Below are 27,651 nucleotides of genomic sequence, written 5' to 3' on the forward strand. Positions count from 1 at the left end.
ATCATGCGTGTATCATGAGGAAAACCTTTATTGCAGCCTGGGTAACCATTACATGTCATACCACATCACCATCAGAACCAGGCATTTGTGTGCGATACAGCCAAACTTGTGCGCTCCAAGTAAACAAGTTAGTTCCTTGCATAGGTTTCCCTACAGCATATACAATAGTGTTGATTGTTGGGAATTTCTATTACTGTTTTTGGAATGCTAAATGGGCAATCGGGTCGATAACAGGAGGGTTACCGATTATACAGTGTAAACTTATAACTTAAATCTCAGTAAGAAAGCTTGAGGCCAAGCTGCAGGTCAGGCCCGTCCCATCAGGCTCCACATTTAGCTTCTTGACCACTCCATCTTCAATCAGCATGACATACCTAAACACACACACACACACACACAACCAGGATAAGCAGAGGCAACTGAGAAGTGAAAGTGTCACTTTCACATGAAAATGAGAAGTAGACTGACGAAATTGAGTAGATTCCAACTTCACATTTTATCAGATTAGTCCCCTTATTTTTAATGTAATCTAGTTACAAATGGCAGATGTGGCCATGTGCAAGTTAAACTCGCTTCCAGTTATTTTAGCTGTACAAAAACAGTATGTTATGCTGCTTGATGTTGCAAACTTTTATCAATAATTGTTCATTATAAATGCACTAATTTGTAGCACAAAGAAGTTTACTGCACTTAGTCATTCTTCTAGTTATTTACCTATAGTGGCTAATGAATCGGAAGTCTCGCACATTCACAGAAAATAGCTTACTTCGAAATTGCAGAATAAGGTGGATACCATAATCATGATTATGGGACATCATGTTTTTTTTTTCAGGAAGACCATAATCTCACCTTTGAGACCTCACATTTCCAAGCACCTGGAGTAAGTGATCATTGCTTAGGAAGAGATCCACAGCCTTTATAGAGAAAAATAGATTTATAATATCTATAAATATCTAAAACAGCACTGAACATTTGGGATAGCATTTTTAAAATAACACTTAATCCTGTAATATTTCCTGATTTTAATGCATCCAGATCTATAATATGAAAAAAAAATATCTGGAAATGAACCATGGATGAAGGTGCTTCAAAATCAAGTGTTACCTTTGTGAACGCTCCTGTGGGATCAGCCAGCATCCGCACCTATAATAAATCAACCATATAATGACTCAATAGAGAAATCCTTAAAGAGAGTAATTAGACTGTTTTAATAAAAAAAAGCAGGTTAATGAAAGGGCGGAGAGTTTCCCCACCTTGCCGTCTGCTCCGTTTTCCTTTCCCCAGGCGGTCATAACAAACACATCATTAACAGACACGCATGCGATCTCGCCCACACCTCTGGCCCTCAAATCCCCAGCCATCTGTATGAACCCTGGGAGATGAGTCTGAGAAAACACGAGGGAACAGAGTAAAGACAAACAAGAGACTGTGATACGGGTGCTGCAGTAATAGGATGAAAAGAGATCTGCACACAGTCATTCAAAACTAACTAACCTAATTCGAATTGGTTTTAATATACTTCCTTGGTAGAGAAAATAATTGAGCAACTTTAGCTTTGGTTGAAGGTAACAGTAATGTATTTTTAATGCACATATTTACTCTGATCATATGTGAGTGCGGACTCGTGAAATAATGGGAGACGTGATATCAGAGTTCAAAAGAGGACAAATTGTTGGTGTGGGTCTCTGGCTCATCTGTGACCAATACAGCAAGTCTTTGTGTATGGAGAGCTATGATATCCAGGGGGATGTCGGCATACCACCATGTAGGACCGACCACATCCAACACGAGTAACTGTCGACAAGAGGAAGCGGTCTCTGAAAGGGATGTCCAGGTACTAACCCGGATTGTATCCAAAAAACACAGCTGCCCAAATCACTTCAGAATTAAATGCGCACCTCGACTCTCCTGTTTCAACCAAAGCTGTTCAACGGGAGCTCCACAGAGACAATATTCATGGTCAGGCTGCTATAGCCAAACCTTTGGTCACTCGTGCCACAGCCAAATGTGTTTCATTGGTGCCAAGAGTGCAAATCTTGGGCTGTGGACAATGTGAAACATGTATTGTTCTCTGATGAGTCCACCTTCACTGTCTTTCCCACACCAGTGTGAGTTACGTGTGAAGAACAGGTTTAACACCCGGACTGTTGCTGCGTGAAGCACGGCGGTGGATCAGTGATGGTTTCGGCAGCAATATCATGCCATTCTCTACTGTACTTGATGGCCAAGAACTACCAAACCATTCTGGAGGACCATGTGCAGCTAATGGTTCAAGCATTGCACCCTGAAGGCCCGTGAATCAGCATGATAATGCACACAGCAAGACTTGTGACAGAATGGTTTGATGAACATAAAAGTGAAGTTGAACATCTCCCATAGCCTGCACAGTCACCAGATCTACATATTATTGAGACACTTGTGTTTATTATTGAGACGGGTGTTTAAGAGGAGCAAGTCAGAAAACGTTTTCCTCCACCAGCTTCACATAGTGACCGGGCTGCGGTTCTGGAGGAGGAATGGCTCAAAGTCTTTCTGGCCACTGTGAAGGACTTGTCTCTGTCATTCACAAGACGGAATGATGCCGTCGCCCAGCCTCTCGGGATACCTAGTGCATGTAGCCTACCCCATGCACACCGTTTGACCATTTTAAACTTAAAATTAAAAGAAAAAACATATAAAAACGAATGGAAACTGACTAATTGCAATGCGTTTCAATGGAGGCGAAAGCAGAGAATGTCCGAATGTATTGGTTAGCTATGCACACTGTGATTGGCTCATCGCGTTTGGGGGCGTGGCTTAGCCATAGGTCAATTGGCCACAAAAGGAGGTCCTACACCATACTAATAAAATATTATGGTCTAAAACCAGGTGTTTTATATTCATTGTCCAACCCCAAATATGTCACAAAACTGAATAATAATTGGCAGCAGTAATTCAGATAATTGGTACCTTTGAACATCCAGGAGTGAACGCTCCTGGCACGCCAAAAAGCACTCCTTTTTTGCCTTCAAAGATTTTAGCCATTGAGATGGTATTCCCCGGGTCTCCCTCCTGGACCTCCACAGCGGGAAGATGTTGACCAACCTTAAAAATGTTAAGAACAGTAGCATAAATAATACAGCATAAAAGACAAAAGACAAAAAAACCCTGATCAAATCGATTAATTTCTTAATCCATTATTTATTAGTGAGTCAATTCATTGCCACAGCAACACAAACACCAGAGCTCTGATGACAGTTTCAGAGATCATGTGCTGTCACCACAATCCCCAACAAGATTGGACACACTCGACTGAATGATTCTTGTGATGTCAAAAGCATGTTTTTTCAACAAATATAAGCTGTGCCTATGAATTTACATACAAAAGCTAAAAGTGTAATGTATTTTTTTTATACATTGAACTCAATAGTCAAAAGCAGCGAAGAGTGTCCAGCAAACATGGGAACTTCATGGCTCATTCTTAACAAGGACCTGGAACTTCTTTTTAAAAATCAATATATTTAAGGATTATGAAGTTGTAGGAGGTCACAAACCAAATATTATATTATTTTATATGAATTTTGGTAACCCTGCTAGTTACTAAAATATGGCACAATTAGGACATTTTCTGTGATTTTTGCAATTCTCTATACAAATAAAATTACAATATATTTCTATTGTATGTATTTTTATGATTAGGCTATTTAATGTTGCTAAAGTGTAAACATGCGGTTAACCTCATAGTTAACTTTAATATCTATATTAACAGGTTTTACATGATTGTGTTATTGTATTTGCGTGCATGACACTGCATATCAGATTCAGAATATAATATTGATAAAGTTCTTGAGGTAGCCTACATAAATAACTACGTTATCAATGGTTTATTAACTCCACACTTTGTTTAACACCAAATTATGTACGGATACTTTAAAGAATAATGTAAAACATCGGATCTGCACAGTAAGCGCGCGACGCGCAACGGCGCGACAAACGCGAACGCTCCCGTTCTTCTTCCGTTGCGCGTCACTTACAGGCCTACAAGGAAATAGTTTACTTCCTTCACCAATATCTGACTTTAACTGATCGGCCACAACATATTTGAATATGGTGCAGCAAAAGGAAATCGCAGCGAAAATGTCATTCTGCTGACGTAAAATCACGAACACACACCCGTGCTTATGTTATGAAATGCGCGCATTAAAAAAAAACCTCATGGCCGCCACAGTATTCCAGAAGCATCTAATGCGTTTATTTTAGGCACCGTGCGACGAAAATAGTGCCATGGTCATGTGTAAAAGCCGACGACATGCAGTCCTGGCTGGGTGTGCCTGGTAAAAGTTCTTACCTTGATCGGCATGCTGGAGATGCGTGTGGAGTGCAGCAGTCTAATACTGTGAGTGGCTCGGACGGCTCTCTGTAGTAGTGTAGTGGAAATCATTGCTTTATATACCGCGTAGACCGACCCAGCAGCGCCTCCAGGAACACAACACTCATCCAGCCTTCCCGTCCCGTCACGCCTCGGCCTCCTCCTCCTCCTCCTCCCACCCCCGCCACAGGGATTTTAGTCAAAGCACCTGCTCACCTGCGACTACTCCTTCTTAACTTCATTACGCTACTCTAATAAAGATAATATACTGTTATTAGGACAGTAAGTTAATTACCTTCAAGGATGAACTGCTATGCAGGATGAAACAAACAAAAAGACTCCCTCACTATTTTATTTTTTATTGTTCTATAAAATAGGTGTTTTTGTAATGTACATTTCTGTAGGAATTCCTTTCGACAATTAATGTGTTTGTTAATAAATTGTATGGTGCCACCTCGAATACATTCTAAAAAAAAAATGCTGGGGTTGTTTTTTGGACCTACAAACACAACACACCGCCGTTGAGTTCAAACATTTAAAACACTTAAACCAACCGTTGGGTTTAAAAAACAAAAAAATCTTTGGATTTGTTTGACCCAAACATGGGTTGAAAGTTGTCCAGCATTTTAAAAACGTGGCCTACATTTTAAACTAAGCTGAGATATCATATAATTATGCCTTCAGAAAGGTTACAGTAAATGATGTTTGATGGCAATTGGCATTTACAAGCCTTGAGGGCAAGGTCAAATGAAATGACAATGTGTGTGTGCGTGTGCGTGTGTGTGTGTGTGTGTGTGTGTTTAAAGCAGTAGTATATTCCTGCACAACCGGAGGCTGCAGTTTTAGGACCCCAGTTTTAGGACCGCAGTTTTAGGACCCTAGTTTTTTGTGACAGCGCCACCTACCGAACTGGATGATATAGCGGCGGCTGCTGTTTCAGGACCGCAGTTCTAGGATCCAGGTGGTTTAGTTTGTACTTAGTATCAAGATCCACCTTGATCCTAAGTCTCATTAGAAAATATATATATATATTAACAAATAAGATTATGGAATAGAATAGCTCCTGCAGCAGGTGGATTAGAGCAAGTAGCATCAAGCTACACGATACAATTTAAAAGATTAATATTAAACTTTTACTTAAAGCTCACTTTAAACCACCATCGAGTAAGATAGGATATTTGTACCATATTCCGGTCGCGGTTTAAAATGGTTTTAAGTCATAAAAAGATGTTGAAATATGGTATAATAAAGCAATTTATATGCAGCTAATGGCTACACCTTTCTTGGCAATACTGTAAACATTGTTAATTCATATGAAAATACCCAAAATTGCACGAAAATCACACACAAACCACATATACTCGAAATCGTGCATTTATTAGCTTCTTGTTTCAGGTGAAGAGATGTGTCTTAGCTTTGTTATCACGGATAACAGGACCGCGTCATGCAGAAGGGTAGGATTATTGTCACGTTGAACCACGTGATATGATTGACAGCTGTACAGCGAATGAGACTTGCGTACATTACTGACGCAAATCAGGAAGAGGAGACCCAGATCTCTCTGTGTTCGCTGTTTGAGTTTTATCATAAACACTATCGAGTCTTAAATCTTTCTAATGATGCTCAGTTTGTCCAGATAAAATAAGTAAGAGTGTGATGTTTTAACGAGTAATGAATGTTGAACAACAATCTGTTGTGATCAACAATGTGATCTTTTATCTTTGCCGCGAAAGGGGTTAAATTTGTGTTTTTGGTAATCCAGTTCTGTAGGTGGCGCTGTCACAATAAACTAGGGTCCTAAAACTGCGGTCCTAAAACTGGGGTCCTGAAACTGCAGCCTCCAGTTGTGCAGGAATACCCTTCTCGTTTAAAGAGCTGCTGCTATTCATCCTAATAGGTGGATCGTCTACTGACAAGTTTAACAAAACATAAAAAAGTGACTTACTGACTTCAATTTGTCCTTAAAGAGTTTATTTCCTGGAAGGATGATGATGTAGTTTTTTTCTTTGTATTTCGAGTTATGCAATAACAAACGGAAAATATGATGCAATAAGACTGTTCCACTTCCAACTAATTCAAAATGATGCAATACATTTAATGATGCTATATCTCACCTAACTGAATATTGACAAATATTGACTGAAGGAAGTTTTTACGCAATATGGGTCGAACAGAGGTGTTTAAAAGGTGTCATCAGTCAGGAAGCACATTAAGTAGACCGGACACCTGTGATGTTTGTGGGGGAAATTGCCACATTGCATGAGGTATCTGTCTAAATTATGAAAAATCAAAGATCAATGTGTACTGCTTCATATCATTTAATACAATATGCATTGCAATTAATCATGCTGGAAATCATTTTGAAATCATCATCTATAGGCCTACATAACAATTGTAGCCGAACAATGACTTGGCATAGAATATATCATGTGCCATATAAATATTTTTTATAATTTTCTTTTACCCTGGTCATCTGTAACGTCTCTGTAAACATCTGTAAAAAACAAGCAGTAGTTACTGCTATACCATTTTTCAGTCTGTTGAAAGACTTTGTAAAATGACTTTTTTTCAGCTAAAACCATCAGGTTTTATTTTAAAGAACACTGGAAAAATATCATCATTGTACAGTAGGCTATTATGTTAGGCTACTAGAGAATGATGGTAATGTGATTAACACAAATCAAAATGTGTTTGAAGGCTACTTTTTCATTAGCAAGTCATTGAGTACAATGCTAAACTCAAAAATATTACTTTCTCACTCAGAATCAGTCTACTGCTAAATATTTTAAATGAATCTTAAATATTGTTCAGTTATTTGATGCAGGATCTTATCAAAAACTAAACTAAAACTTAAAACAGGCCTTGAGGTTTTCCACACTAATTCTGAATCCAAAATGGCCTCACGATGGCGCTGTTTCCCCGCTGGTCGCCTGCACGAGTATGGGGTTATACAGCACTTGACCTCACGGGGGCAGTATTAAGCTTCCATGTATATGCAGGTGGTGCGATGCTTGTGCGAGTGATGTGATGTTTCTCCAATACTACTATTTCAGTTTGCACTTTGCACTACTTCGCCGTCTAACTCACTTAGGTAAGTTATTTATCTGTGTAATGGTACGAAGCGAATTAAAAAATCGCAAACTCTATATAAATGTAACGTTACTTTTAAAGAAACTGCAAACAACGGGAGCTATATATCAATGAAATACTAGCATCATTTGCAGCTTTGCATACAACATGAAAACAATGGAATGGATCAAAGACTTGACATGAATGTTCACTGATTTCCTATTAAACAAGTCTTGAATAAAAAAATGGACGATTTGTTTTCGACCACATGAAAGAACAGACAGGATAATGACAAAACGACATAGAAATCCAATGACAAGTGATGACTGACGCTTGTTAATTTATTACAAAAAACATTGACACTGACAATATTTTAAAATACCTCTATTTTTCCCGTTGTTTTAGTGTTTGCTTTCTCTTCACAGTGATTCAATATGAACAAAGTGTATTACTACTGCTGAACCACTGAGCTTTACAAAAAGGAAACAAAGCACAGACATTTACAATCATTTGACTTCAACCAAAACAAATACCAGAACAATAATATTAATAAACATCCGCAAATTGAGTAAAAAATAGATTTTAATCTTTTAAATACAATATTTTGGAATACAAATATTGATTTGCTCTTTACTGTACTTATTATTACTATCGACTGTTATCACTAGTGTTACTGTTGAGGTTTGATTTACAGTATATGAATATACAGTAAAATGTGAAAACAAACATTTTGGTAAATTCTGGTATTGCTCATTTACATAAATATACACAGACACACAAAAACACCTAGCCATGAATTTAATTTATCTCTCAATCATTTGTTATGTTCTACGTCTGACAGACAAAATGGCTTTATATAATGCTTACCATTATGAAAACACTACTGTAATATCATCATTATATTAGAGTTATTATTGACACAAACATTGACATATTTTACAGCTGTCTTTGAATGGACCCACTCATTCGTGGTTATGTACACAAATCATGACATCCCAATAACCACTTAGGAGAGACATTAACTCCTGTGTATAAAAGAAAAGAAAAAGAAAAAAACATACTGAAATATTAGGAAAAAAATAGTATTTTAGCTTCGATAAACGCATATAGATTGAATCAAAAAATGATATTGAGTTTATTGAAATATACCAAAATTCCCTTAACAGCCAAACTGGCAGTATTTTAAAGAAAATGGAGAGAGAGGAAGTTTTGCAGTGATCAACACATATATTAGTGCCAGAAATCTGCAATACTATATTGAACAGAAATGTCAACAACACACACACACACACACACACACAAAAACAGACAGGAATATAATGTCCACTGGCTTTCATATGTCTTAAAGTTAGTACTTCAACCACAAAAAGAGAAATCTAAAAAACCAATTCAATACAAAACAGACATTTTATAACAATCTCCCAAATGAATTGCTTTATTTCAATACCAAACCTGAGGCCAAGCTTCATAGAGTATATGGAAAACCAAAAACTAAAATCATGCCATGAGCAACAGCAACTCGTATGATCCAAAAGGCCTGAATCACAATACGTCTCCTAAGAATTTTGGGCTAAAACTCTGCAGACCCAGATTGAAACTAGTCTTGAGCTGAAAAAATCATACATAGCAACCATGGAAGATTCTTTCCATCTGCGTCTATGGCGTGTATTTGCAGTGAACCACTTTCAGAGCGCTCGTACAATCATTGCTGCAAACATCATACAGTGAAAATCACCCTGAAAATGTGGCGTCGCCTCCGAGGTCTGTCTCTGCACATCAGTGCTTTTCATTTTTAGTACTTAAATTGGTAAAGAGGCCAAAATGGCAACTGGCTTTTCTTCCTCCTGTTTTCACATGTGTAGAATAAATAAAAGGTAGCGGAGTTGTAGCACTCTAAACGGAGTATGATTGCATATAATATCAGACGAGTGTCTGCAAACAAACAACTATGAGGAGACTACGCAAACATATCTTAAAAGAACCCAACGGAGAGTCTCGAAGCGACGGCTCTGTTGGAGCCCATCTCGTGAGGCTTTCCAATTTGCATTTAATGTTGCTCTACACCACAGAGGCTTTCAGTTTGACTTTGAATATCACAGAATGACGGAGACTGTCCGGCTGCGCCCATGTATAAATGGAGGATTACAATACGGACTATGATCTTTCCTCTGAACGCATGAAAAAGCTTGACCAGTGGCTCAATCGGTGACAAGCAGGTCAGTATCATCTGATGAATCGAGGACGTCACCGGAAGGTCCCAAGGCGTCCAAACAAATGATCACAGCAAAAAAAACTAAAACTACAGTAGTGGCCTACAGGAGGAACAAACTCCCTGTTTACCCTGATTTAGACGCATTGTTGGTTCAGTTCAGCATTTATAGTACCCATAGTCTCCTGTTCACACGGTCCATATCCCAAAACGACGATGTTAATCTTTAAAACAACTGGCTATTATACAAAGGACGGCCTGGTTTTCTTGGAAATTTTCTACAATCATAAAAAGTGTCTTTGTTATACGACTACTCCACAACTAAATTTAGTTTCTAAGCAGGACGTGGCAGGGCAGCCTCTCGTTTTTTTTTTTTTTTAAATGGCAGACATCAAATGGGTTATGAAGTCTTTCATATTGCTTTCCGTAATATGATGTTGCAGTATAATTGCAGTACCAGTGAACACCAGTAAGCTGAAGTTTGTCTTTTCTCCAGTAAGTCTTGACTTATGTTTTGCATATTCCACAAAAAGCTAGCGGGACAAAGTTAGATAGCACTTGTAGTATGGCGAGTGCATTATAAAAGACATTAACTTTACACAAGTGCCTTTTTATGCACCAATTTAAGGAGAGAAAGAAAGCTTAATCGCTTGATTATAACTGTAGTGATTGGTGGCCTACTATCAGTAAATGAGGAGATATCACTGAATCGTATGATTCAGGTAAGAGTTCATATTGCTGCAGTCTCAGTAGGCGCCCTTGGCACGTAAATTTCTCTGAGTTTACAGTAATGGTTAGTTCCTAGAAACACTTATCAGGATGGCCGTGAGGTGACAGAATGAATTACACGCTGTCTGTGGTTCACCTAACACTGACTGATATAAATATGAAGTGTCTGAACTGACCCAAGCCTATGTTGACGTGGTACCCATTGAAATCAAATGGAGGAGGAGGATTGGATGTGAAAGACCAGTACTGGCGGACAGCTACACAAAGCGTCTTCTTCATATTCAACCCCCAAAAAAAGTTCTCTTTTGGCTCTTGTAGCCCTTGCGCACACAAAAAGACTTCGGGCAAACTTTTTGCCATTTTTCTTCATCCTTCATTCATCCGTCGTTCATTCTCTAGGGTGAGTCCATCATGGCCTCCAGCATCTCCAGGAAGAGTTTGTGCATAGGCACCCCGCCGCGGGTCTTGATGCTGTAGAAGGTGGTGAGGGCCCGGCCAGCGGTCTGCCTGAGGAGGGGCAGGGTGAGGAGGAGGCGTCCGGCACGCTGGGGGTCGTCAGGGCGTCGCTGGACCTCCATCTCTAGCAGAGCCTGATGCAGCAGGTCCCGTAACTTCTGCACGGCCTCCATGTCCTCAATGTACACTGAATCTGAAAAGAGGAGAAGAGGACGAGTGTTTAGACCAGCATATCTATATAAAACCATTATGTCATTCTAGTGAGGGTGCTAATTAATTTATGTGAAAGACTGCAAAACATTTTGAATAAAACAAACATTTCTATCCCAAGTTTTTATGAGAAACAAAATTTCCAGACACACTAGTGCAAAATAGAAATAGTAACTAGTATTGAAGCCACTTTTATTAAATATAATAAACAGAATTCCCACGGGTCCTTGAAAGTTTGTGAATCGAAAAAAAAATTAAAAAAAATCAAGGCCCTGGAAAGTTTTTGAAAATAAACATACATAGATGTATGTAAACCAACAATTCGTGGCCTATGCATACTAGCTTGCTTGATTTACAGTAGTAACGCGCATTTACACGTTACGTTAAGTGTTTCCCGCGTGAAGTACTTTGGGGTTGTACGTTGCCATGACGTTCAAATGTGCACAAAACTACTACGATGATGATGATACCTCAATGTTTCACAGACACACCATGAAACATGGCAAGAATAGACTGAAACCGCTGAAACAATGTAACCTTGCTCTCTCTTGAAATGTGTCCCCACATTAAGTCCTTAAATTTGAGGGAATTGGACCTGGAAAGTCCTTGAATTTGAAGTTAACCAAGGTGTGGGAACCCTGAATTACATGTGACTTAAGAGCATGCAGACAAAACCCTCTGATGGCATATCTAAATGACCAAAACAATATTTTCTTTTCTTTTCAGAGCAAATTATTCAGTCATATGAAATTAATTAATTAATTAATTAATGTATTCAGTAAATGTGATTCCATCATAGTTTATGCACAGACCTTCTAACTGAAATAAAAAAATTATCCACCTCAAGTGAATGTTTACATTTTTTATGTGTATTTGGGACATTTTTTTGTATCCTTGTTTTTTCCATCCAGCTATTTTATACAATATTATGTAGATGTGAACCAGAAAAATCAAGTTTGGTGAATTGGAAAGTCGTAGAGACATTTGACCAATAGATGACCTAAACATTACAGATTTAAATCAGGGCTGAACTCAAAGAACCTCAGTTTACTCAAATAAATTTACTGCATCCTTTCTGAATAGAAGTATGAATTTCTTAATAAAAGAAAAACATACCAACTCTTTTGAACGCTAGTGTATATTTTTTTGTGATTTATTATAACGAAGAGCTTGACATCATATTCGGTTTGTTGTGATGTTCGAAGAAATTCTGACTGCCCCAAGTCTAGCTTTATGAGGATTACTGATGGAGCAGTTAGAAAGTGCAGGTATGGAGCAACAATTAAATTAACCTGATAAATATAATATGAATCTTGTGCTAATTATTAACTCTTGGCACGTGTGCTAAATGTCACTGACCCATGGATAAGTCTGTTGGTGAGGTTAATGTTTAGCATGTACACAAAGATATGTGAGGCGTAAGGAAGAGGTCTTGGGTGTGTTCAAGATTCAAAGCATGCGACTCCCAGTATTTGCATAACAAATACAGATTCTGTGGGTGAAGCAGATACGGGGGTTGAATTTATTATTTACAGTAATCAAAAATTTCATGGGATCTTCCAAGAGGGGGAAGAATTTGTACAAGCAGTGACAAGATGGGTACGTTTACGACACAAAACAGAATATGGTCTGGTCTTAATTACCGGGTGACTCAGTCAGGTCAGGCGGGTTTTGATCAGAGCGTAACCAGTCGGTCAGGGAACAAAAATAGAAGCGGAATGAATGAGTCATTAATAGGAAAATCTGGACAGGAAGCGCACCTGAGTTGGTGAGCGCGATGGCCTTGAGCATGACAAACTCCTCGCGGTCCAGCTGCAGGGCCCTGAAACGGCGCGCGAGCTGACTGATGGCAGCATTGAGTTCGGTCAGACCGGCCACACGAGACATCTCCTCATCCAGCACGAAGTCCTCAGCAAACACCACCTCGTCCTCGCAGCCGAGAGAGCGGTAAGCCACCCCCAACACCAACACCTCCAGCCACACCGACTGCAGCACGGACATCTGGTCAGCCAGCGACAGAGAGAGGAAGCCTGGATGAGGGAGGAAAAAGAGAGAGCTTGACAATACATGTCCATTGGTGCATTTTTTTTTATAAAAACATGCTAAAAATGTACAAACACAGACGTTTTGTCTTAAATCAATGCAAAAGGATGGTCAAAAACATCTGCCAGTCTATTATGTCAGTAACATTAATAAAAACTTTAAATTACACGAAAAAGAGAAAAACACTAAACTGTTTGCTAAATAATTATTTTAGAAAAATGTAAGCAATATTCACTTAATTGAGAAAAGCTACATGACGATTTAATTAATACTGTTATGTTTTTAATAGTATTGTTGTATTCAACTCATTTATTTTGACTTGGTATTGAAAGTGGCATTGGGATTCTGAGATACTGCTTTTGAAATATGAATTCAATATAGTAATACGTCATGATGCAAAATTCCACCACTGTTGGTAAATTCTGAAAAGCTTATGAAAGATGTCAACACCTTCACCTCAGAAATCGGCATTTTTGCATAAAGTTGAACATTCCTCAGCTTTTTGACACTGCCAATCCCATAATACCCTGTGCAAGCCAGCTGCTCACCTCCTACAGAGACTAAGAAAGGCTTGCTCATCTCAGATCTAGTGGACACAGTAAGAGATGTGTGGAGAGCAGGATGAGAGTTGTTGATGATGAGAACAGAGACACAGTGGACACTCACAATAGTGCTCTAAAATTGGAGGTCTTGAAAATAGCCAGGGACTGACTAAAGCACTTGAAATCGCACCTTCCAAGACTGAGCTCGGACAGCAATTAGGAGAAAAGTCTTCCACATTCTGACTGTAGCTCTGACTCACCTGCTCCAGTTCCCTTCAATTATAATCTTTCTTTAGGCACCTGTTCTCTGCAGAGGTGTGATTGATCAGCATCAGCACTTTCCAGCAGTGCAGATTCAGAAACGTGAGAAACATCAAATATCATTGATTAACAATCTGCTAACTGTTTTCTAGCTGGCATTGTCATAGCCTCCTGAAATGTTAGCCTGTTATTGGCACATAGACCTTATTCACAGCAGCGCCATCTTTGATTTTTAAGTGCCATCTTTTAGCGAGGCTGTGAGTGATAGACATGCATCTCTTCAGTGGGTTGTACTGTTATTTAATGTGTTTTTGGATTGTTCTGCTGATGAAACACTGCAAAAATATCTTTCTAAGAAATTTCAATAGACAAAAAAAAACTCCAGACAACATGAGCTGTGGAAAATTATACGTGATCTAGGAGCTTTATATAGCTTTTTATAGCAGTTGCCATTGAAAACACAGTATAAGTGTATCTCTCACATCCTTGCTTTCATACCCGTCATGGCGCTGATCTGAATAAAGTCTATGGCTTCTGGGCTGCGTTCAGCCCAGACAAAAAGTTGCAAAACGTTATTTAAACTGAAACAGTGGTGCGTTGAACACCCTACCCTGTTCTGATGACACAAGTGTTGCAACTATGGCAGCTGAGAAGGCCATTCTTTGTGTTCTTTTTGAAGAATTTTCAGAGCCTGATGAAATCGGTGTAAATACGTGTTTAATACTGCAAAATACGCTTGATGTTAGTCACTACCCTTGCCGTCCAGAATAAAAGAACATCCCAATCGAGAGGATATTTTTGCATTTGTGGAAACTGGGTCCTAATTATTGTGATCCAACATTTGGGTGACATTTCAGGATGAAAAGGCCGAGCTCCAAGCAGACATATTTGTAAATGACTTTACTTGGACCCATTCTGCAAGCTGTCTCTTTAATACCGCATGGTTTATATACATGTTGCTGCTGATTGGGCTGACATTGACACACCCACCAAACAAGAGATAACGCATCTCAAACCTCGTTGCATTTCCAGGAAACATGCCGTTCAACCCGGAAACCATAGCAAAACGTTGCCCACCGATTTGAGCTTGAACGTGCCCCTGATCTGATCATCTTCCAAACCCCAAAACCCGGTTTCACAGACATGTCTTAGATTAAGCCAGGATTAGGCCTTAGTTCAATTTGGAAATTGAAGTGCCTTTTATAAATGTGCCTTAGAAAAAAACATTACTGGTTTGTATCTTGAGACAAAACAACGATTTGTCAGTTAAGTTGCTTTCAGTTAAACAGCTCAAACATACATTTTAGTCTTGGACTAAGCTTAAGCCTTGTCTGTGAAACCGGGGGCAAGTATATTAGAGGTATTTGGCTAGCAAGTAACACTTTTCCCAGGAAAAAGCATCAGTATAACTAGATCAAGATCAAGAAGATCAAGAATTTGCATGAGTAAACATGATGAGTAATTATTATTATTTTTATCACAGAGCAAACGAGGATATTTCAAAAGAGGATGTCTGCTACTCTTGGCACAGTTTGCAGGGGACCTTTGCAGCTAAAATTAGTACCATTATACAACTTAATTCTAGTGGAAAAAATTTGGCCTTCATAAGATCTGGTCCATATTGCTAATTATTCAGTCGCCACAATTGCCACTGTCTGACCAACGTAAAACCACTGTTCATTATGTTTTCATTATCCGTTCACTGTGCATGCCATTTATCTGAAATAGATTAAGCCATAATAATAGATCACAACGAAAAAACAGCAGGAAATAAGACTAATTAACAAACCAACACCAGACTAACAAAGCAGAATATGCATATATATATATATATATATATATATATATATATATATATATATATATATATATATATATATATATATATATATATATATATATATATATATATATAAAGTTAACAATATTTACTAGCTGTTTTAAAAAAAAAGATTAGATGCCACTAAACTGGTAAACTTTGGCAGGGGATTCCTAACGAAATCCAATATTTTTTTTTCATCCTCTATTAACCCCCAAATTATTTTTCTAGGCTAACTGATATAAAACCCTTCAAGCCCTTAGTCAATAAATCAAAGAAGAGCTTACCAGATCAAGAAAGTACATTCCAGTTTCATGTGCAATGTGAATCAGACAGTGAATCATGTTGTCAAAGGTCGAGGAAGGCATAACTATGTGGTAGTTTTACTTTAGCTTAATTTAAGTAACAGGAGAGTGAGAAACTTGTAGCTCGACACCAGAACAGTCTCCTTGCCAACCGTCTCGCAGTTCCTCTTCTTGCTCTCACTTACCAGGAATGTGCTTGGCCCAGCCGATGATAACAACTAGTTCCCGGTCGGCCAGATCACAGAGAGTGGTGAGGGTGCGCTGGGCCGTGTCGGGCTGCAAGGGGTCTGGCATAGCAAACAGCTTTTCTGGCTCCGCCACCAGCAGATGAGACACAATGATGCTGGATGAACCTGAGAGAAACAAACTAAACATTACTCAAGCCAAAGTTTATCTATCAAATGCACAAAATTATATAATTGTGAGAAATGTTTTAGAAAATAAAATGACTTTTTTTTTAAATAAAATACAATAAAATTATAAAACAAAACAGTTATTAAAAACTACACAAATAATTTTTGATTACCCTTCTCTCCCTCTTTTCTTAAAGGTATCGGTGCACTCTGGTACGTGGCATTCTCCACCTCTGGGCGTCTCTTGTACTTCTGCCGTCCTCCTCTGACTCTGTCCAGGCGGACTCCTACACCGAACGCACACACCAAACACAGAAAGAGGATTAGGGAATTGGCACTGCCTGTGGGTCACACCGTACACTGTGAGGTACTTAGGTATCGTAAAAGAGAGGACTGGTTGTGCTGGCCAGGTGCCACCTCACCTTCTTTGAGCATGCCTACTTTGAGGCACTTGGTGAAGCGACATGCCTGACAGGCCTTCCTGCGGCGCTTGGTGATCTCACATTCATTAGAGGCAGGACAACTGTACTCAATATTGCCTGTTGGATGGAAGTGAAGACGTTATGCTAGAGTTCACAGCAGTGTTTCCTATAGAATTATGTTTTTGTAGCGAGAAGCCACTTGCTCTTCATAAAGAATATTAGATATTTTTAACAATCAATATCATTCAATAATACAACTATTTAAAATTATTATTTAAAAAATAGTTTTTACATTTATTTAAATGTTACAATAAAATGTTTTATATCTTTTAACTGAATGTCATATGAACAACCAGTCAGTAATGATACGTTCAAAATCGATGATAGGGAAAACAGCTATTGTTTAATTTGAGTCAGACATGAGTCACATGACTGAAAATAAAGACTTGCTGTTCTTCGTATTATTTCAAGGAATGCAACTTTTTATCTCATCACATTAAATTCTGGATACACATGTCTTATTTTGCCGAGAGGCTGACAGAGCGGTGGCTCTCAGGGGGGCAGGAAACACTGATTCAGACCACTAGCGGGCTTGGCTTACTTACAAGTTATCTGTAACGACAAGTGAATCTGTTACACAGTATGACATGCTCACCCTGTATGGTTCTTTTGAAGAAAGCCTTACAGGCTTCACATGAAGCTACTCCGTAGTGGTAGCCAGACGCCACATCGCCACACACCAGGCACAGCCTTTTGGGAAGCGTGCTTAGTGCATACTTGCAGCGGCCTCCCCCGCTGCCGGTAGAGCCCTCCTCGGCTCCATCTGCACCCTCCTCCTTAAAATGGCAACGTAGAGCGGGGGTGTAAAGGGGCGGGGAGTAGCGGCCAGCGCCTTCTCCTCTGGAACCCCCTCCTGCACTCTGAGAGGAGTCTGAGGACGCGCCTCCCGGGCTGGTCCTCCCGCCGCCGACTACTCCTCCTCCTCCTCCTCCTCCTCCTCCCTCAGGACTGCTGGGTTCAGCCTTTATGTACAGGTCGGAGCGTCGCTCTCTGGAAGACATGATACCTGAGGAGAAATATGTGAGACAATGAGGGACCTTTTTAGTTTTAACTTCATCATCATCATCATCATAGTCTTGATGAGGTCAAGAATGAATGCTTCCACTGTTCCACATTTGATTTGCGACACTTTCAAATGTGCCTTTAAATCAGATACATATCTGAAAGTCAACCTTCTGACTCTGACCTACATAAAAATTAATGCATGGGAATTACTATGTCTGAATCCTGAAGGTTAAAGGACAAGTTTAGTATTTTACACTTAAAAAAACTAAGATAAAACCTGTTGGAAAGCATCTTTTGCAGCGATTTTTGTGTGAGCATATCAGTGAACACCCCTGACCACTCTGTGAGTTTCACGTCTTTGTAAAAGAAAGTTTAATGGGTTTTAGGAAGGATTATTCCAGTGCACCTATGCAGCCATTGTGGAGGTGGGGGGGGGGGGGGGGGGGGGGGGGGTGCTACCACAGAAACCAAAAATTCTCGGGCCAGCAGCATGAGTCCAAATTTCAATCTTAACCGTTCTATTTCATCAGAAACTACCTGAAAACAGGGCTTTAACTGTAAAATACCGAACTTGTCCTTTAATCAACAGACTCAAAATGAAGTGATGCATGCAATGTCACAGAACAACCAGGGTCGAAAAGTAACAGGTGCTTGGGTCAAGAACGCCACTGACATAAGTAAAAATGTCTCCAGATTCAAGATATAGGGAGAAAATGCCCCTGTATGCATTTTTGTTTTTTATATTTATAAAATAGTTAAAGGAGAACTCCGGTCAATTTTAACATTGAGCTCATTTTTTTGTAAATTTGGAGTGCTGTCAATGGAGAGAACAACGACAAAAATCGGTGTTGCCTACACCGTGTTATCCTCTTTTTAAAATGTGCACCCTGTTGACTTCAATGGGGCATGTTTTAAACCTGCTTTTATTTCTCTTATCATCCTTGATGTGTCATTACAAGTGCCCAGCCATGTTGAGTGATTCCTTCAGAGTGAACACGAGTGAATCTGACTGCAGGAGATGTGAAAGATATGAATAAAAATGATGTTATTTCAGCCAGCGCAAATACCTGAATTTACATCCTGTTTTCGGTCGAAGTCCAAAGTAGTCGATTGTCGAGTTCACGCGCGTGATCATAGGTAACTAAACCTATGCGCGTGAACTCGACAATGTTAAAATTGACCGGAGTTCTCCTTTAAGCAATATCACGCAAGAAAGAGCGCTATTGTTTTATCGGAACGCGTGCAAATGTGATACTGATTTTATACAGCAGTTCAAGTTAATATTAAGTGAGTTACATTTTAGACAATATTATCTGTTTTTGCAGTTGTATAGTAGCCTATCATTTCATTTTCCCTTGATCTTTTCAAACATAGCCTATATTAAAAATTCAAAATGTATGTTATAATAACAGTATTTGCATAATTGTAACAGCCTTATTCTTAGTCTTATTCTAATTTATTGATAGCACTTAAGAATTTGACAACATGACATTTGATAAGGTTAGCATAAAAAAAAAAGCCTTATAAAAAGTACAAAAGCCACCGGAAATCGTTTTAAGTGGGCAAATATCACCTTTATAGAAAAGTAAATTACTGTTACTGAGAACAAACACCTCCCCTTAATAGGAGAAAGAACGCCCCATGATAAACCAAACCAGTGAAGACTACTGCTAAGAAACTAACTCAATCCAAAACTGTGCTGTTGTCAGCCTCTGGGAATCTTGTCAGGTCATTAATGCAAACACAATCAGACTGTCTTAAGTAAATGTAAACAGACGGGACAAAAACAATTCAATGCGTGCCTAAATATTGAATATGTGCAGTAGGCCTTACAGTGTAAATGCAGCAAGTCTAATTTAAAAAGAAGAATTTTTAAAGAAGCAATAAATGGCAAACAGATGAAGGGACTACTGTTTATTTTTCAGTAATCCTTGCTCTTTTCTTTTTGTTAACACGCAGGTGCATGCTGAGCAAGCAAAAAGCATTTGAGCCCAGAGACGAACAAGCACCTATATGTCCTCACTCTCAAGCAGTGTTATGTTGGGAAGTCTCTGAACTCTTTTCTTTGTTTTCTCCATTGAAACATCCAAACAAACCAGTTCACTACAATTAATCAAGCTTCCCACTCACTCCCCTTTGCTCACACAACAGCAACTCTATGGATGCAGTACATTTAGACAATGTTAATATTGAACTATCTTGAGATTTCGTTCTGCTTGCAAAATAGCATATGCATGTAGTATCAGAGCATTTTAACGAGTATGAATGTTCAGTATTTATTAATTGAAGTATTGCTATGCAAAGCCAATCAAACACAAGATCTACTGGTTACTTGTATAGCGATTCAAACAGACGAAAATGTATTACAATGCTTCTCCTTGTGAGCAGAACACACATGTGCACATGACAGAATTGTGCACAAATCTGTCCATAATCCCAGTGCCATGGCCTCCTTCCACACCAGATTAGGGTCATTAATCCAGGAGAGGGACCCAATCGTCTAATTATACCTCCACAAAAGATGCCCTACAGACTCTTAACCGGTCTAAGATACCCACAGTTCATAAACCGCCCTCGGGGATAATCTGACCTATGATGCCATTTCTTAAATTTGCTGATCTTGCCATTTTATGCATTTAGCGAAAAAGAAAAAGGGTCTATCACATTAGCACATAAAATAATTACCCAAGATGCGGAACAACTGCCAAGTAGGGAACACAACCAAAAATGAGATATGCTCCTCGTGATGCAATACTTGTGGACTTTATGATTGAGCAGCTAGTCATACATTTTCTGAAATATATAGGTTAATGCATATATACGGATTCACATCATGATCATACACTCTCTGCCACTCAGATTATGGTCAAAAACAACATTTCCACCTTCATTTGTTCTCAGCGAATATCACAGAGACACTATTCCCCTTTCACCTGGTTGTGTGAGATGTGATGTGTTGCAACTTTGGCGAGTGTGTAAGAATGTAACTGTGCCCCACTGCCTCCAAGTCCACTGTACTTTCTGCCAAACATGTTCATTCTGCCTCTGGCACACTTACATTAACCTGAACTCTGAATTCGATTTAACCTATACAAACAGAATGGCATTTATGATGACTATGGAAGATGTGTGAAGGAAATCAACAGTAATGGCGCTCACATGTCACTGGTCTCATTCTTTAGCTGTGCCCTGTTCTTTGAGCACTCTACTCAACCTAATCACGTGGCTACAGTGAGGACACGCGCCTCTTCACAGGAGGTAAATTATCCAATCGCTCATCGTGAGGTCAAGCTGAGATCTCTAAATCCCTCATCAAACTGAACTAACCGGATATGGAGAAACGTTCCGGTTCAAACACATGTAAATGACATACTACAAAGGAAAAGGGGCAAACGAATCATGTGCCAACCTCCATCATCATCATCATCATCATCACCACGCACGGGCGTTTCTCCCGCAGAAGTTCACGCAAACCTCAGCGTTGTGCGATTTCCGATTCGGCTCATTACATAGAAAAGGTGGACTTTAAAAGTTGAGAGATTTGATGTGGCGATGAGGAGTCCAACAGTGAGTCGGTTCTTTCGACCAGTTCATCTCAAAGAACCGCTTCAAAACGATTTAGCGCTCTTTTGCGTCATCGCGTTATTACGTAATCACGTGGTCCCTGTCATCACGGCGTGGCATATTTCATGCTCCAGAACATCAACATGAATGTATTAAGATATTACTGTTTATTACGTTTTATTAATAAGACAGCTTATCATAATTTATATGATCAGTTTGTTGCAGCAACACGTGAAAACAAAGTCACCTGGAACCTTCTTTTAAACGATGGGCTACTATTTATTCCTCTCGGCTGAGTTTATGTACATACGTTTAATGCTATTTATTAAAACCAAATCTTGCTTGTTGACATAACTATTTTACAAACTCGTATTTCCAGTACGTTTTAAAGCAACTTACTTTTCGACCCATAAGTAAAATCTTATCATCAAATCACTCGGTTTTGCTCATAACGAATCGGATATAACAGTTCGTGCAATGATTCGGAGTTGTTCACTCAAGAACTGCTCGGACCGAGTCAGCCCGGTTCACTAAAAAGATGACTAATAATAACAATTCATTCAAAGCTAATTTTGAATGTAAAAAACAGCTATATGCGTTGTGCTGTTTTTGCTACTTTGTCAACAGAATCAAACGTTTCCTATAAGTATGTAAAGCTTACAAATTCTAAATACATCCGGATTTATGCTCGTTTGAATTATTATTCCCTCGAATGTTTAAAAGTCCAGTTCTGTGTTGCTCTCATAAGAATCAGCCAAATGGTTCTCTAGCTTAGCTAAGCTTTCGCTAACTTACCTACTCATTCAAGATTAAGATACGTCCCACTTCCTCCAAAAACGTCTCTACCGGAGAACATGTACCCAAAAATAGCTATGTATTGACTCACACAAATAAATCCGTCTGTGTTCCCTTAAACATGCCTGAATAAGCGTAGTTTAGTTAGCAATGCGCATCTTTGAACTTCACTTTCCCCCTGACAAACGTGTCATGAATCATTGGCTGCCCTCAGGAGGAAGGAGGAGAGTTGCTCATATGCAGCCCCACATACACACACACACACTATACATTTCAGATAATCAAGCAATAATGATTGTTAAAAATGTTTTATAACATTGCTGACAGGTTATTGTTTTCCTTCAGCTCAAGCCAGTTATGTTAATACGTTTGATGTAATGAGAGACAGAAAAGGGTAAGAAAAAATCAGCAACTCAAAATACAGGTCTAAACATCTAAGATTATACATCTTACTGCCAATATATCCCACAGCTGAATTCCTATGTTTTAATTACTTAATTTAAAATGACATGCATGCTTTAAATAGGATATAATGTGAAAATTAAAATGATCAGAGTATGAATTAAAAATAAGAGAAAAAGCTTTTTAGAGAACAATTTGTTTACCTTTTGCTCAAAAGCCAAAGGTCTTTAGTCTTGTTGCGTATGCTGAAAATCTTCTCACTTTATTTTGGAGTCAGAAGACTGCAGGTCAGTTCAAACTGGGTATCAGGAACCCTGGCAAGAACAGAGAAAATTAGTGATACATCAACTCAATAAATATTAGACTGAATATGCATGACAGTATAAAACAAGGACTCATAAAATGTATTGCTTCAGAAGAGGCACATATTGCCATCAAGTGGCTGAATAATAAACAAAACCGAAACCACCGTTAGTCTGAACCACATCTTCTTCTCGAAACTAAAGCTAAATTAAACCTCCCACAAAAGCATTGCAGATATCTAACAAAAACCCCAGATTTAATCAGAGACGACATTAGCTGTAAATGTGGTTTCATCAGCATTAGGTCTTGCATTGTTTCTTTCTTTTAAAAATGAGTCAGTCCTGGTCAATGTTACACAAACCTCTAGTAGGGCTGTATAAGAGCCTGATTTGTACCCCATATTAATCTGTGTGTTTATTACACCGTATCCATGTTTTACCCCTCACCACCTTCACCATTAGGCACAAAATGCTGACTGAGGGAGAAACCATTTCTTTGTTTTTCTCCCATGCAACCATTCTCTGGCCTTGCTCACTGTCATTCACGCATTCGGACTCTTGGATACTCTCATATGATTTCTGCACACAACACTCCCCCTCCCCCCTCCGCTCTCTGACACATTCCAAAGGTCAAAGTCACTGGAGGGGTTTGAAGGACAGGCACAGTAACTCCAAAAGGGCTCTGTGTGACAGCAAACACAATGTGCTTCACAGCCGAGAGACAATTCTTATAAAAGAGATATGGGGAATTGCAGGGTTATTATAATTAACTAAAACTAAAACATTTTCATTACCTGATATAAAATAAATTAACAGATTTTTTTTTTTTTTTACATATATATATTTTCAGATATTAATTGTGCTTTGATAAAACTATGAGCAGGTAAAGTTGTGTTACAGAAAACTGAGCCCAAAATGTATTCATAGATTTTCACTTTATTTATTTTTTTACATTTAGAGACAACCGACACAGTTTGTGGCCTCCGAAAATACTCCACTACATTTTTATCTTTCAGTGACTTGTACTTTATAAAAGGTAGCTTAAGAAGAGATATGATGTAACTAACAGCATTAATTAACGATGTTTTAAACGGAATGTCTTTGTCACATTTTAAAAGTACAAAAGTGAAGTTGTTTTAGACTTCAATGCTTCTGTTGGCATGGTCTGTAACATTAGTTAAAGATTTCTACTTGTGTTTTTTTCTATCACTTAAGGTTACTGATTTATTTTTGGAGGTACCCTAGTTAAGAACAGCTCTACTTTTCGGAATTAAACCTATTCTTACACTAGTCAGTATTAGGGCTGCATGATACTGGGGAAAAAAACTGACATTGCGATATTTAGTTTTTCTGCCATATATATATTGCGATATGAAACGGTTTCACCAGATTAATAGCTCTATTTGGAAAGAATGATTGGAGTGATTTTGAAGGGGAGTGAATCTGCTCATAAAATAATAAATTACAAGCATAGATAAATACAATAGTACAAAGATACAAATGAAATAAACTTTAGCCTATGTTTTTCAAGCAAGTCTAACAGTATCCAGGTAGAAATTAAATAATCAAGTGTAAAATAACACTGCATAGTCTTCACTGTATAAATTCAATATAATTAATCTTTGTTAAAGCTACAAAGTTATTGCGATATCAATGCTAAAATGATATATCGTGAAGCCGTATAAGTATAGTTGTCAGGTGGTGCTGTGTGTTAAATTAAAGCATAATAGCAGTGATCAACTGATTTCCAAGGTAAAGTTTACTATGTAAATCTAATTCTCAGCAGAGAAATCAGAGATAAGTACTGTGTGTTAGTCTTTGAACTTCAACTACAGCACGCATACATGCGACCGTAGAGCAAAGGCTGTCAGAGCAGACCTCAAAAGGTGACCTTGTTCAGTGAGCCTTGGCCATTGAAGGGTTGATTGCTAAACTGGATTACAACTTCTTAAGACCAGAGATCCCAATCACATTCAAGAGGGGCCTAGTGGTCAACTTCAAAGACAGTTTCTATAAAGTATACACTACCATTAGAAAAATACTTTTTAATCACATATGTTAGTAGACTCATACATGTTAAAAAAGGTTTCAAAAATTGCCTCAAGCTAAAACTTTAGAGACTTCCAGGCATTGACTATGAAGCAAGCAACATTGTTGATTGTGCTTCAATTTAAAAGTGCAATCAGCAATATTTTTTTTGTTGTGCTGATTATATGGCAGTCATCTTAGACTTTAGCCCTGCAACGTTCGGTTTTTACATGTGCGCTATTGTATGCATACAGTGCACGAGACACAAATTTCGTCATCAGCACATACGTATGCTTTTACACACGACTTTTCTAACCGTGTGTACTCTGTGCTCACAGTTCACATGCGCCTTGAGAGAGGTTCAGAGATACCGCAACTCTAGTTTAAGATGTCTATGTATTGTATTTCTCATAACTTTTGGAGAGAAATAGCACAGACACTGGACTAGCGTGCATGTGTCCATCACCTGTGTTCACGCACACTATCAAATGGGAATATACTTTTAAAGGCAATGCGTTCTACTGTCCCGAAGTGATGTAAAAAACAAAACAAAAAACAAGTTTGGGCTTTATACTGACAACTAGAGGCAGGATGCAGAATCAGAGATTTTAGTTACTAAAAATGTGCTGTTTGCAGAATCAACCCTTTAGTAATTTATTCCAAAAATGTTCAATAACAAGGATGTTACAGGCTTGGCTGGTCACATTACGCGATCTCAACATGTCTGCCCCCAACTGGCTCCATATAAAACAAATCAGCTTTTATCGACATGCGATAGTCTTTTCTTCTCTATTGTGACGTATATCTAAACTAAATGGCCTCACAAACAAGAAAAAAATGGAGGACGGGACTTGATTTTGTCTATCTGGAATTGATTGGATCATTTGATCTTTGTGGTTTGCTATTGCTGTGACCTCATTTGAGTGGCAGGTTTGCCCCTCCCTCATGCCAGTAAATACGTCATTAGAGGAGAGATGTCAGTGCAAGAGGGAGGGGAAGTTATTCGAGTAAAGATTACATGGGCACATTCATTTAAAAGAAATAATGATGAGCATGGATAAATCATTTTTGATAAACACTGCAATATTTCCATAAAAATAGAAATGGTCCATATTGATTTCATGGTGACTTTCATCTCTTGTCAGAGGACATCATTTTAAACTTTAGAAATCTAATAAACTATTTATTTGAGTGTAAAACTTTTTAATGTGGGAAACGATTAAGCATGTGAAGTGTTTAGTACACGTACAGCTTTTGAGTAGCCAAGTCTGCTTCAAAGAGTGCCCACTGACTTTTAAAAGCCAAATAAAATTACTACGTTCTTGTACCAATTGCATTACGTCAGTGACGACGTGTACAAGATTATAAGCAGATCTGTCGCTCCAGGTAGTTTGTTTCCAGACTGAAATGCTGGACCGGTAATGCGACATGCCTCGAGTACTAGAGTCCGAGGTAAAAATCTCACGCGCTGACACAATGCACGAGCCAGGGGACAACTCGATCAAGGTCAGCGTGCTGCAAAGTGTTACTGCGGACTTTCCCCCCCTTTTTATCGCAGTAAGAAGCGCATAATGCTCATTTATATGCAACGATTAAGCAACAGTCTGCGAATTCAAATGTTAAGCACTAAATCAAATCTGTCAAGACATGTTCTCGTGCTGTTAGTAGTCGTACACAAACAGCAAACTATCAGAACACACTGACCTATTTACAGTGTAAAGTTTTTACTGCTGAGCGTAACATGGAAATAAGGCGACAGCAGACAGTTGCCAGTGATGGACTATATGACGACAGTTAGTATCATGCTTATCTGACAGGTTCACAACAAGCGCATTAGCATTAAACGCACAAAATAAAGGATATTGCGTTGCTGGGTGCCGGTTGGGTAAACACTTACCAGTAATTCAGAGAACATTGCTGGTGCCTCGAAAACAACCAAGGAAACCAGTGAGCAAAACAGTAAATCCTACAAAGGACTATCACATAAATTAAAACACTGTATCTTCCTACACGCGGATTTAAAGAGCAGATAACGTTACTCTGCCTATTTGCTGAGGTGGGCTACCTTACTTAGCAATTCTGGTGTTGTACTACGTACGATACGGTAGGCTAGCCTATATGTGACGTAAAATCAATGCAACTACTCGATAATTTGAATGAATGGCGGCGCGAGTGCAGTCAGTTGAGAAAGCGCGTATGTTTAATCCATGTTTGATTCGCTCTTCCCTGGACTAGTTCCTCATATTGCTGTTTCGGTTGTCACTGGAAGCCTGAATCCTGTCTTCCGCTAATACAGCTGAGATCCCGGTTACGTATATCCTCGTTGTTTCTCCTCCCTCTCTGCTCTTGCGTCGGCTGTTTCTCCGTTACGTCCACTCCCGCTTCCAATCACGCGTCCTCGCGCCTTCGTCACGAGCGGCAGCAGTAGCGCTTTAAACAAGAGGTTGACCTACTGTATGTCTGACTCACGAGTTTACACACTTTTGATCTATTATCCGAAGCAATTATTCAGATTTCTTACATCCCGGGCTATTTTGGTAACTGATTGAGGGGTAGTCTAAATGAAACAAAGCTCGTTGCAAACAGAGGCAATTTAATAACTGCCATGATTCGTGACTATTAATAATTCGGCCTTCCCACAGGGTTCGTCGAAGCTGAGAATAAAACATTGGATCTCGTCCCAAACTATAAAGTTCGGCTGCTGATCTAATTGTACTAATGCTTATCCA

The 27,651-nt window shown here is 38.8% G+C and overlaps 2 protein-coding genes across 3 annotated transcripts; both read right to left on the reverse strand.

Moving 5' to 3' along the window:
* Nucleotides 1-12: 12 nt before the first annotated feature.
* On the reverse strand, nucleotides 13-5,134 carry prdx5 (peroxiredoxin 5). The gene is made up of 7 exons (XM_079585419.1): nucleotides 4,644-5,134; nucleotides 4,328-4,520; nucleotides 2,950-3,084; nucleotides 1,254-1,385; nucleotides 1,105-1,143; nucleotides 850-914; nucleotides 13-374 (listed from the first exon to the last, which is right to left on the reverse strand). The coding sequence occupies exons 2-7, from the start codon at nucleotides 4,418-4,420 to the stop codon at nucleotides 269-271; spliced, it is 570 nt and encodes a 189-aa protein (XP_079441545.1). The 5' UTR covers nucleotides 4,421-4,520; nucleotides 4,644-5,134; the 3' UTR covers nucleotides 13-268.
* Nucleotides 5,135-7,740: 2,606 nt separating this feature from the next.
* On the reverse strand, nucleotides 7,741-27,330 carry esrra (estrogen-related receptor alpha). Of its 2 annotated transcripts, XM_079585748.1 has the most exons (8): nucleotides 26,820-27,330; nucleotides 22,796-22,906; nucleotides 17,422-17,832; nucleotides 16,767-16,883; nucleotides 16,518-16,631; nucleotides 16,177-16,344; nucleotides 12,782-13,051; nucleotides 7,741-11,004 (listed from the first exon to the last, which is right to left on the reverse strand). In XM_079585748.1, the coding sequence occupies exons 3-8, from the start codon at nucleotides 17,825-17,827 to the stop codon at nucleotides 10,751-10,753; spliced, it is 1,329 nt and encodes a 442-aa protein (XP_079441874.1). In that variant the 5' UTR covers nucleotides 17,828-17,832; nucleotides 22,796-22,906; nucleotides 26,820-27,330; the 3' UTR covers nucleotides 7,741-10,750. The 2 variants fall into 2 exon arrangements, with proteins under 2 accessions (XP_079441874.1, XP_079441875.1); XM_079585749.1 differs by lacking the exons at nucleotides 22,796-22,906; nucleotides 26,820-27,330 and adding an exon at nucleotides 22,191-22,434.
* Nucleotides 27,331-27,651: the final 321 nt, after the last annotated feature.

Source organism: Phoxinus phoxinus (genome assembly GCF_949152265.1).
Source record: "Phoxinus phoxinus genome assembly, chromosome: 17".
Lineage (NCBI taxonomy): Eukaryota > Metazoa > Chordata > Actinopteri > Cypriniformes > Leuciscidae > Phoxinus > Phoxinus phoxinus.